The 12,575-nt window shown below is 37.4% G+C and overlaps 1 protein-coding gene across 1 annotated transcript in view; it reads left to right on the top strand.

Annotated features, from left to right (window-relative positions):
• CDH13 (cadherin 13) overlaps positions 1-11,601 on the top strand; it is a gene marked incomplete at its 5' end in the record, with an annotated part of 59,513 nt that extends 47,912 nt beyond the window's left edge. The window contains one exon of the mRNA XM_010016241.1: positions 11,010-11,601. Within this exon, the coding sequence (XP_010014543.1) occupies positions 11,010-11,017 (8 nt within the window). The remainder of the gene's footprint in view (positions 1-11,009) is intronic.
• Positions 11,602-12,575: the final 974 nt, after the last annotated feature.

Below are 12,575 nucleotides of genomic sequence, written 5' to 3'. Positions count from 1 at the left end.
TTTCCTTGTTAGAAAAAGACAGGACTTTTAACATTTCATGATGAAAAAAAAAAATTATATCTTAGATGACTGTCAACCACTGACAACAAACTACTCTTAGTGAACCTGGCCAGTGGATTGTAAACTTGTAAATTGACTTTGAGCTGAAATAAGTAAAGAATTCCATTATTATGAGCAAAAAGTAAGGTAAAAGACTGGGGGGAATTACTGCTGCAAAGAAATTAAATAAGCTGGAGGTCTCTACATTGAAATTAATTTGTTAAACTGAGGGTGAAAGGCCTCAGGTGTGTTGAAAAGCAGAGACTCAGACAGATGTCTGTACTGTGATTGCAAAGAAGAAGCCTTAGAGATACCCTTTAATTTAACTTCCTATTAATTTCCACTAACTTTCCCTGGTTTAATGCCTGCTGTCCCCCACCAGAATGTTTCTCCGATTTGGCGAATGCAGCTGCAGGGTCAATGACAAAAAGGTGGTGTTTTTTTTTCCCTGGAAAACGACATATTTGTTAATAAACCATTATAAAAATTCAAATGCTACTAAACTGTTGGATTTGAATGTACCTGAACATAGACAAACTGCAATGTTACCTTTCACATAGCTCATTTTTCAAAGCCACAGAAGCACCTGTATCTCCTATATAGCCTGTGTTATTTCTGCAGGAACGTCAAATGTCTGAAGACTGAGGTAATGCATTCCTGAATGGCATAAGACTAAGGCAAATCACAGCAGGTTTCAAATGGAAAAGACCTTTAAGGTCATTGCTCTTTCCATTATAAGGGCAGGTTTGTTACCTGCAGATTCACAGATTTCAGCCTTTATTGAGAGTTATTTGGATTAGTTTTGGACAACTGAGTAGGTTTTTATTTATTTTTTTTTTTCAGGGCTCAACTACTGTTTAGTTTTTGCAGGAGTTTTGGTTTTCCCAAGGGAAAAAAAAAAAAAAAAGTCATCCTTGTTCCTTTTAGTTCCAAAGAGGAAGCTGCAATTTTCTCCTTTTCAGAGCAGTTTAATTTTCAAGACTAGGAAAATTTTCAAGATAAATTTTCCCATTTCTGAGTAGTAAAATATCCCTAGATTGGCTAGAATTTCAAAAACTACCAATATGGGCTAAGAGTTTTGCTGTGAAAGAGGCTTGGGGGTAGTGGTGTGGGTTGCACTACTCTAATTTTGTGTTCTTGCATTAGAGCACATATAATGTCAGTCCTTAAAGTAGCACTTAAATGATGCCAAGTAATTGGAAAGACCTGACATTTAGTGAATTCCAGTGATATAAATCTCACTTCCTAAAACCGATAATAACAGCAGCAATACCCACTATTACTTCACTACTTAATATCTTTGTTACAGATCCTTTTGCCCATATTAACATTATTATTGTTACTGCTGAATTATCAGTGAATACAGATGCTTTCTCAATTGTGTGTATGAAAAAAATACCACTGTTATTTGTCTCTTTAAAGACCTTGGTTGATTAGACTGTAGTAAGGAAAGGATGTTACCCCTGTAGTAAGGCAGTTAAAGGATTGCATTTAAATTGAGACAGTCTTGATATGAATCTCGCTTTTAACACAGACTATTGTGTCTGGTCTTCTAATTTCTCTGCAGGTGTACTCAATCTTGCAATTTGTTGTGCAGTTGGCTTTGGGAGCCCACCTAAACTTAATGGTGCTTGAAATGGCACAGAATTCCATATGTATGGACATAATTGGAGACAGGATATTTATATACCTAGTCATGTAGACATGACAAACAGAAATACCCTCAAATTGTACATCAGCATATTTAAAATGTACTTAATGACATTACATTTTATGGAGTCAATTAGGTGGGAAATGGCATTTTACACACATTTTAAACCATCCAAACATGTTCCACAAGTATAGATGGGAAAAAATACAATAATTTAGAAGATGCGTGCTTGGAATGCAATAGAGAACAATGTTACTAGCAAATATAGCTCCTTCCCGAAGAGCTCTAATACTGTTCCTGATGGTCATTCTGTAGACATGAAATGAACATTTAAATAAATTGGTTTGATAGACCATTCAGTGTTGTGAATTCAAATGAACATTTTATGTTTTCATTTTCTCCACAGTAACTGTTGATATATAATATTTTGTATTTCTTTTCTGAACAGCCTCTTAAAGTCATATAAATATATAACTTCAGATAGTTATCATCTGAATTGTTCTGTAATGGACTATGACTAAAAACTAGAACTGAATAAATGGCCAGTTCAAATTTTATATTTTTTCTGTTATTAATGGCCACTATACACCATGGGATTTTTCTTTCTTTTGACTGTCTTTGTTCTTGGATATTTCCCCACTGTATAACATACAAACACTCAATGCGCTCTGCATGTGGTCGGCTTGCTATTCAGTTTTAGATGTGAAATGAAATTAAAGATGAATTGGGGAGATCTGTTGTGCCTAAAGGTTAGATGATGTTGCTTTTGCTCCTCTACTAGACACCTAGCAGTTACAATGTCCTTTAAAAGGCTGTTGATATGTGGAGTAATTCAGACTAGGTCTTAAAGCCTTACTTTACCCTTGCACTTCATTTGTAGATGTGTTGGTTAGCGCTTATGTAAGCTGCTGTGCTTATGAGGTCTTCCTGACAAATTTTGAAATAGCCTGATTCCAACATATCCAAACGTGGCAATTTTCTAATTTTATTTTTCCTTTTCCATGGCTTGTAAGCATAATACTTTCTTCTTGTTTTTAGTCTTATGTAATAAGATTTTTTTCAGATTATTCATTTAGTATTTCAAACTGGGATTAGTGTATACCTGCACATCTGAATGCGTCTGGACTATTTCTGTTCATGTTCCACTTATTAAAAACTGATAGTAAACTAACCTGTACTGCTGTCAAAGATGAGATCTGACTGCTTAAGCAGTTATACTTAGCTTTAAAGGTTGTGCAGTTGTTACACTTGATGCATTTCATTTTCATCATAAATATAAAAAATTATGAAATTGCTCAATGCTACTTCAAAATTGTACTTCCTCATTTCATTTACTGAAAATTTTCAAGTGCTCAGCTAAATTTATTACAGCATGGGAACATATATTTCCAGACTGCAGGCAGGCATCTCTGCAATTGTTTTGTTTTGAAAGAACTGGAAAGGAAAGGAAGTATTTATTTTCCATTGGTCAAAAGAAAATGGCATTGCTTTGGCAAAGTCTCCAGCTAAAATTCATATTAATTAAAAATAATTATAATCTAGGACATCTTAGCTGCTTTGCCATAGAACCTAGAATGACTACCACCCCCAGCCCCAGTAAGATATTTCATGGTGCTAGTGAACAGGAATTGCATTAGAAGATGCTTTATTTGATAAACATAGCAGTGCACTGGACCGCCTAGAATGTTTCTGAATTTCTAAACACACATAGCTAATCTTTTAGTTCACCTGAAGAACTTTTCTCTCAGATGGAGCTTCTTATATGCACACACATACATTTTACACTTCATAAGAACAGCCCATTACAGAGTGAGTACATGTGGGTACATGGCAAGGAAGAGATGAAGCAGAAACAAGGATTCAACAGTGACAAGTCAGAAGCGTTAAGAGCGCTTTGGCATAAATCAGCACAGTTTCAGATCTGTGAGTATAGTCTTATAATAAATGAGTTCTAACTGTGAGAAGGACTCTTGGAGACATCATCTGCTGGTGTCAGACAGATACCCTTTGAATATGATTTCACCCTTGAGTAGAATTATGAGACGCTCATTTTGCAAACAGCACTAATTCATACGGTGTTTTTCCTATCATTAAGAATTTTGAAAACATTTCCTCACATAAATGGGAAACAAATTGTATATGCTGTTGTAAGCTGCAAATTTTCAGGATAAACTCATTTGTTTCTCTCCTCCTTATAAAGTTTTCCACAAGATGTTATTACTCAGTGAGATCACTAATTAGAGCAGTCACAAGGATACCTACTGTTATTCCAAAAACTGAATTTCTTAACTGTGTGAATGGAGCACATGGTATCTGTCTGGGATAGGTGTTTTTCTTTCAAATTCAATGAGATTTGGGGTGAAAAGATTCTGTCCTTTTTTGAGACAATACCAGGGTAGTCAAAATCCAAGGAACACTAGATTTCGTCACTTGCAGCAAAGCCTAGGCAGTGCTTTGGACCATTGACAAAGTCACAGAAAAGCATAGCTATAAAACGATTATTTTACACAAAAGTGCAAAATATTTGTAATTTATAGTTATATAGTACAAATACTATGACGCTTTCTGGTGTCAGAAACTATCCATGACAAATCAACCAGGGATGTACATGAAACACATTTATGATTTTTGAAATAAGTTCCATGTAAAGGTTAAATAAATATCTGTATATCTAATTAATGTCCTTTTATACATGGTAAATCCAGGAAAGGAATACCTGGATGTTGATGAGCTGCCTAAACAGAAACATGGTTCTGATCTTTTCTACCATTTTCACATTACCTCTTTAACATTACTGAGGTTTCGATGAAGTCCATGATGTAACATAGACTTTTAATTATGCAAAGATTAATATAATATTTCTGATGAAAGGGTAATTGAATGAAATCTGAAAGAAATGGAGCATGCATGAGTTAACTTCAAGCTCCAGCTGTGTTGACTCTCTTCTCTATGTTAAATGGGAATTAGAGGATGAATGTATCTTGGGTAAAGTTCATTCCTGAGTAGCAGGTCAGCATGAAACTTAAATGCCTTTTTTTTTATGATGTCTTAACTGCAATATGGGAGCATAGTCTGTGTAATGAGGGGTGAGTTTGGTCTCATAAGGAACACATCTTTCAAAGGCTTTGAATTACTCTTTTTAGATTTGTTTCTTTAAAATAAGCAGGGAGTTGAGACACTAATATGTAAATATGTTCAGAAAACTGTAACTAGGGCTGCAGCAGGGAAAGCTAGAGTGCCTGGGAGATGCCAGAGCATTTTCTGAAATCCAAAGTAATTTTGCAAACTAGATTATTTATTGGTTGATTAGAAGGGTTCTGCTGGAATGTGAGCTCTTGGCCACCTGAACCAGAGTGAATGAGGTTACAAGCTACCAGTTGCCTTTTTCCTAGTATGGACCATCATGAAATCTTTGTCTTATAGTTATGTGCATTTATTCTCCATTTTACTTCTATCAATCACGTGGATCAACGTAAGAAATAAACTTTGCATTAGCCCACTGTGAAATAAACAGAGCTATAGTCATTGACTATGTCAATATTATGAACCTTTTGTATTAGGCAGTGTGCTCTTTATCCAATTCTGCATCTAAAACCCCATGGCTAGATGACCATTCAGACCTATGCTGTGGAGTTTGCCACCAACATCAACAACTCTTTTGACATTCCAGTTGCAGCTAACATCAATAGAATTTAGTGGGAGTAGAAAGGGGTTTCTTTTCTTTTTTTCCATGTAAGTTTCTACATCATGAATCTCCTGACCTAAACAGAACACTTAGACCTACATTCCTATGGTATTATTATATCCATACTATTAGCACATTAGATCAGATAAACACGTACAATATTTGACAGCTTTCTTGACCAGCCAAATCAAACATCATCTTCCAATGCCAATGTACTAATGCCAACAGACACCATCTGCTTCTGATAATGAGTTGTGCTTTCTTATCTGAGACTCATTAACCAGAATAGTAATAATTCTTACAGCTAGCACACAAAAATAACCCTCCCTATTTCACTGTTATCTCACTATTTGACTGTTATCTTAAAAGGAATGTGGTTGAATGTATCTCTCAAGTAGAGAGCAGAGGAGAACTGTGAGATAAAAATGGTGAAGATCACATTAGAGGCTTCAGAGAGAGTGATTTTTGGAGAAGGAAGTTCTATACAGCTATGCTAGCTGTATGCTGCTTGTGCATTCCCCAGGCATGTACAGGGAAAGGTGTGAGTGACCACATGAGGACAACGATGCACACACTGACATTATAGCTTTCATACCAGAAAACTTATGCAACACGTTACTTCTTGTAGCTCAACAGAAATCACATTTAAAACAACACATGGTGTGTAACAACTCTGGAGTGCTGAGACCAGCAATGGAGACAGTGCTGTTCTTAACAACCAATACAAGGAAAATTAAATAATTGCTACTCATAATGATCATTAGTGTACAGATCTAAACCTGCCAGGCGCAGGCTTATCAGGGCATTAAGTTCCTAAAAGAGATAGTTAGCATGGATCAGCAAATGTGCTCCCTGCACACATTATTTGCACATTTTATACAGACAGTATTCCTTAAATACTAATATCTTTTTTGTGCTGTTGCCAGCTGCAAACTTTACATCATGAGTGATATAAAATACATTATAACGGGTTAAATAAGTTAAATAATCAACATAATTTCATTGAAGTCAGTGAATAAACCCTGGAAGTCAGTAGTCTTTAGACATGGGGCTCAAATAAGAAGTAGACCCTAATAATTTGCAAGTGTGTGTGTATTTCTGGAACTTTCTTTTGGTCCTTCTTTATGGGGAGAATAAAGAAAAAAAAAAGCCAAATGAGAAAACTGCAATTTCTATACAGAAAACGATAATGAACATTGGAAATCCAGTTGGGATAACAGAGAGGTTTTAAATATGGAGATTCCCCAGAGAATTTACAATAGAGTATTTCTGTAGATTTCAGAAAATCTGCTTAGATTCATCATTCAGTTTTTTGCACAATACTTTGTTTTTGTTGATTTCTATAGATTTGGTATTAAGGGAGTTACTGCCCAGAATGTTTGTCCAGTAACTAATGATATGACTATATCAGAATATTTTTAGAAAATACGTTTGTCGCTGATAGTTTCTGTTATTAACTGAAGAAACTAAACATAGACTAACTTCTGTATCGGACATAAGCAATTTTCTGTGCAATGGAAAGAACAATAACAGCACTTTTACTGGAACTGACAAAGATGATTACTACTGAAATTTTATAGCCCATAATTTTGAATGTTGAAGCTGATTTTAAAAGCCAAAAGTCACTCCTTCAGCAATCCACTTTTATGAAAGGGTCAAGTCAAGACCAGAGGCATATATCCTATTCTTCCAAACAATGTCTGGAATAAGATAATTCTTTAAATACAACTCCAGTTGAGGCTGGTGAAAGGGCTGAGCTGAATTCATAATACTCTTGGCACCCTCTAACCATGCCAAGATTTTTGTAGATGTGTCAGCAAAGCAGATGTTAAGGAGACAGCATTTTATGGAGCTCCTATTACATGGGAAAGCTTGGGGAAAACCCCAAATATGTCAATGAAATCTGTCATCATGGGCTGTGAATGAGAGGAAAAACAGGTCATGTAGGGATAATCCAGGAAAATATGTGCAGTAGGCAAGAGGCCATGAAGGAGTCGCAGTAACAGAGGTTTTGTCAAAGTGGCAGACTGGGAAAATGCTCTCTTCAGCGAGAGACTGACAAGATACGAGCACACAGTAGCTTGAATTTGTCAAGGGCTATGAAAAGATGTTGCAAAACTGCTAACTGAGTAGAGCCTGGGTAGGAGATTTAGCTGTTTGAATGGCTGGAAAAAGCCCTTTGGGACAATGTGTGAAAAAGAATCCTCTAGATTAAGACGTAACCTAATACACACACCTAGAAAAGAGATTCCATGCCAAAAAACCTTTTCCAGTTTGTTTCTGTTTTTAGGCTTGAATAAGAGGCAGGATAATACTCTTGTCTTGAGCAATCAAAGGAAGAACTGGAAGGGAGTGCTTTAGGGAAAATATTTAAGAGCTCAGTTTTAGCTGTGCAGAGCTCTCAGCTAAGCATTAAAAAGGTATCAAAGTAAGAGCTCAACTCTTCTGGTCTAAATGGAAAAGCAGGTAAAGAAAGCAAGATCCGTGGACTATAAGCACTGAAGTGATTGGTTGAAAGGAAGTAAGATCTGTGGACTATCAGCATTGAAGTGATTGATGAAGTGCATAAATGGTGTCACAAATAAGGGGAAGAAATTAAAGTGGAGGAAATTAAAGTGGAGGGTTTCCCTAAAAACCTGGGATGGAGGGAATAAGACCAAAGGACATGCTGGAAAAGTGATTAGAGAAATGACAGTAAAGGAGATAGTGGCAGGAACCAAGGGAACATCACATTTCCAGGCATGTGATTAGATGGGCCAAAGGCAGGTGATAGGACAGAAAGGATGAAGTTGAGAAGTAGTTTCAGTAGAAAAAAAAGAACTGGCAGGGACTGTAGACTGAGATGAAATGGAGAAGGATTGAGGTGGTGCTTAAAGAGGCAGGTGGGGTAACAGGGAGAATCAAAAGCATGCTTGTTTTGTGTGAGAGAGAAACTGATCTTTAATAGATAGAAAACTAGCATAGGAAGAAAACATATTCATAATTAAACCCAAACTATCTAGTTTTAATACGTAGTTTACTCAGAAAAGGCAAGGTGTGTGATAAGGTAGTAACATCTGTTATATCTGTCAATATGATGTAAAATATACAAGCTTTTCTTCAGGTCTGCACATAAATCAACAAATATTGCCCTTTATTTACATGCTGTTAGTGAAGCAGTCACTAGCTCCTTGAATCCATGTGATACTTACTAATTTTGTGATGACAGATTCCTCTGCTGAAGTTTCAGCCTATGGATTGTACAAAATTCAGTGCTACAGCTGCTGTTCATCCATCATGTACAAGTGCCTGTCCCTAGAAGGAAGACCTTCAGGGATCTCCTAAAGATTCAGAGTACCTTTGCCAAGCCAAAGGCTGGTGTTACTTCCTTTGAGTCAGGATTAAACAAATGTCCTTTAATGACACTAAGCTCCACTGTGATCAGGAAATGTTATTTTTCAGATGGTCTGTAAGTTCAGGGTGCTTAACTTTTGTTTTTCACTACCCCAGGAGATAAAGTTGTTTATCAGAATTTAGTCCTAGCTGTAATCCCTAATCCAAATATATCCAAACTTTGCCAAGTTATGATCATAAATTTCCTATGTTTAAGTCTGGGTCCTAATTTTGTGGCCAGACATTTTCTTTAAACAGCGTGGTAAAAATCCATGAACCTAGCTGTTCCATATTTGTCTTCTTTGGAAATCTCAGTGATACATCTCACTTCAGTAAGCCCCATCCATCACTCCCTCTGTAGATTCTTACACTCGCTTAATTTGCTTTACTGACCTTTGTTTAACAGAACTGAGGTTATGCTGCAGGGGAAAGAACAGGCTGTTCCATGCTATCCAGGTGTCTGACTTGCTGCACAACCCATCTGGACAGGCCTCCAGCTGGCAGAATTTAATACTGAAGTCAATTCAAACAATATCAAGATAATAACAAGAAAGAAACAGATAAAGTAAAATAGCCTTATCGATAATTATATTAAACTTGATTTGCCCCAAAAGAAAAGCAGATAATTAAAAACAAGAGCACAAACCAGCATCTAATAATGACCATAACAACAAGCTGTTCGCGCTGCATGTGTCTGTGGCTGTGACGAAACTATTGATATTGCACCGTTTAAGTGTAGAGGTGCAATATATATTAGACAAACATTTCCTGAATGTTTGTGAGTTTTGATGTGTATGTTTGACTTGCATTTTGGTGCTTTGATACTGGAGTTATCTCCTCACTAGGTAGAGAGTATGAAGCCTTCGGTGCATTTTTGTGGCTTAAATCTAGTAGACAGCTGAACACCACAGAGCTGCTCATTCCCCCTGGTGGGACAGGGAAGAGAATCAGAAGGGGAGAAGTGAGAAAACTCGTGGGTTAAGATAAGGAAAGTTAAATAGGCACAGCAGAAGCTACGCAGACAAACAAAGCAAAATAAAGAATTCATTCACCACTTCCCCTGGGCAGGCCAGTGTTCAGCCATGCCCAGCAGAGCAGGGCTCCATCAGGCTCAGTGGTTACCTGGGAAGAGAAAAACTGTCACTCCAGATTTCCTCCTATTTCCTTCTCCTTTCCCCCAGCTTTCTACGCTGAGCATGATGCCACAGGGCATGGGATATCCCTCAGGTCTGTTGGGCTCAGCTATCCCAGCTGTGTCCTCCGCAACTCCCTATGCACCCTCTCCGCCTGCTTGCTTGTGGGGTGAGGAGCAGAAAAGACCTTGACTCTGTGTAAACACTGCTCAGCAGTAACCAAAACATCCCTGTGTTATCAGCACTGTTTCCAGCACAAATACAAAACACAGCCCCATACCTGCTACTATGAAGAGAATTAACTCCATCCCAGCCAAAACCAGTACAACCAGGAAAGCACCACTGTAAGGTCAGAAGTTGAATTTGTTTGAGAAGATCCAGATCAAATTTAGCTGTGTGTTTTGTGAATATTATTCTTTCTATCCTTATATGTTTTTATGGCAAAGGCAAATATTTGCAATTTACTAATATTTAAGCAAAATTGGAGGAAAGTGACCCATTAGCTACAGCTAATGTTACATTTGCTCCTCATCTCTGTTTTTCTGATTTTCTTCACTACCTTTGTGTTATCAGAGTGCCCATCTTATTTCAGATAAAATCATTCAAGTTATGCTACCTTCACTTTATTGAAAAAGAAAAAAAAAGGTGGACAGTCTACATAAGATTTATAATTCTGTAGCAACATTAATATGGTGTGCCAGTTCTTTTATTCCCTGGTATATGCACAAAATATAAGGCACTATAAATGTGTTATTTTTTAAGATATTCTTTATTTGCTTTCTGCTTGTCAGAATGCGTGCACATGAGGGACTAACTCTCTGGCGTTTTACTTGCACTCTTGTACTAAAATAAATGATCAAGGTGTCAAATAGGGAGAATCAGGTCCTGGCTTGAGATTTATGCACTACATCTTCCTGAATTGCACTACAAAAGGCTCTGAATGCTCCAGGCAACATCCGGGGGGTTATTTTTGGAGATTTCTGACTTCACAAATAACTGGGTAATATATATGTAATTACTGGTGATGTGGATGCACTCAATCAGTATTTTGATGGGGGGGAAAAACCCCAAAAAGTTAAAGATACTGCAGTCTGTGTAGTAATACTCACATGCATTTCCCGTTGCACAGGTCTGTAAGAACTCCTGAAATTTGAAGCTGTCGTACCGAGTTGCCATGACAACAAGAAAAGAGAAACCATCAGATCTGAAGATTGCAGTTTTCACTTACTTTCTTCACTACTAGGCCTCAGTTGCTCCAAATTCAGTTTAATTTGCAGCCTCACTTACTCTGTCTGACTGTATATTGGTGTTTGACAGCCTTTAACTTACCTGCCATTTGTTAACGTATCCGTCTTGCAAGATGCAAGGCTGATGCGAAATTTCTCTGAATGTTACAAGACCAGGATATCTAAACTGGAGTTTGGGGGAACAGAAAACAGATTGACTTAGTTTTTTCTCTATCTATCTGTTGACTTGTTGCTATTGAACCGTTCAGAAAATATTTTGTCTGTGGGTTAGTATTTGTATATGTATGAGTGTATGTATATACATATATATTTATATAGAGAGAAGAGTTATACCACAGGTTTAGCTTTTGTAAAATATTCATCTGGAGTGGACAAGGGATAATACAGCTACAGATGAATTGTAACTGTTCTATCGTAGCTAAACCTACCATGTTTGCTGTTTCGAGTGTGGCCAGAAAGGGAGAGCCTATTGCAACCACAAGGCTCCAACAGCCACTTTGCTGACAGTCACATCAGGCCCAAGGCTCTGTAGTGTCACTTGTACCTCAGGGTCAGAAAGCAAGAAATAGAAGCCCCCTCAGGCTTGTTTCTGATCCGAACTGCTTTCCTTATGTCTCAGAAGGAATTTACAGTTGGGCAGGAGCACTGCTTCGTGCTCCCCATGTCAGCGTGAGCTGCGCAGGCAAGTTCTGGGATATGAAGGTCTGTTCTGGGATGTGAAGGTCTGCTCTGGGAAAGCAGGACTGGACCAGTCATGATTCACAGTGGTGGGAGTGCTGGGCCTGATTTTTAAAGGGGATATAGTCAGCTTTCTTTATGCTCCTGTATTTTCCAGGGCAGGCTACAAAATGTAAGTCTTTCATCAGCTGTGCAGACATGCCTCAGGAGGTGGATGTTTGTACACGAGAAGCTGATTAGAACAGCAAAAGCAAAGGATTGCTCAGAAGCTCTGGTATCTCTCTCAGCCTCTATGCAGCTGTCCTTACATACACAAGGGCAAGGAGAAAAACATGCCCTATTCTATATTCACACACATACTCATAGTTTTGAATATATATATACATACATACACATACACACAGTTTCCAGTTAAGAATAACAAGAGCATTTCTTTGTGTGTGTAGACTTACCACACTTGTTTGCAAACATGGGGAGAAAAGTGTTCGTTATATATGAATATGAATTGTTTTCTATTCTGTGAGCATGTAAGGTTAAAAGACCCCTTCTAATTGTATCAAGATAATCATCTTGTTATTGAATCGTGAAAGATCCATCAAAGCTCACACCAAATTTTTTTAAAATTAACACAAAAAGTATGCTAGTGACAGACTGTGGCTTTTATTAGAGTTGCCAGTGACTAGGGTAAGGTAAGTGTCTTAGAATATTTTACTAAACTTGCTTCTTTAAAGTTTAAACAAGAAAGCTTCTTTATGCAATAGAACTTTGCA

This window comes from Nestor notabilis, unplaced genomic scaffold, assembly GCF_000696875.1.
Source record: "Nestor notabilis isolate BGI_N333 unplaced genomic scaffold, ASM69687v1 scaffold16070, whole genome shotgun sequence".
NCBI classification, from domain to species: Eukaryota; Metazoa; Chordata; class Aves; order Psittaciformes; family Psittacidae; genus Nestor; species Nestor notabilis.
The sequence above is the reverse complement of the archived record's forward strand: the minus strand, read 5'-3'. Positions and strand labels throughout refer to the sequence as shown.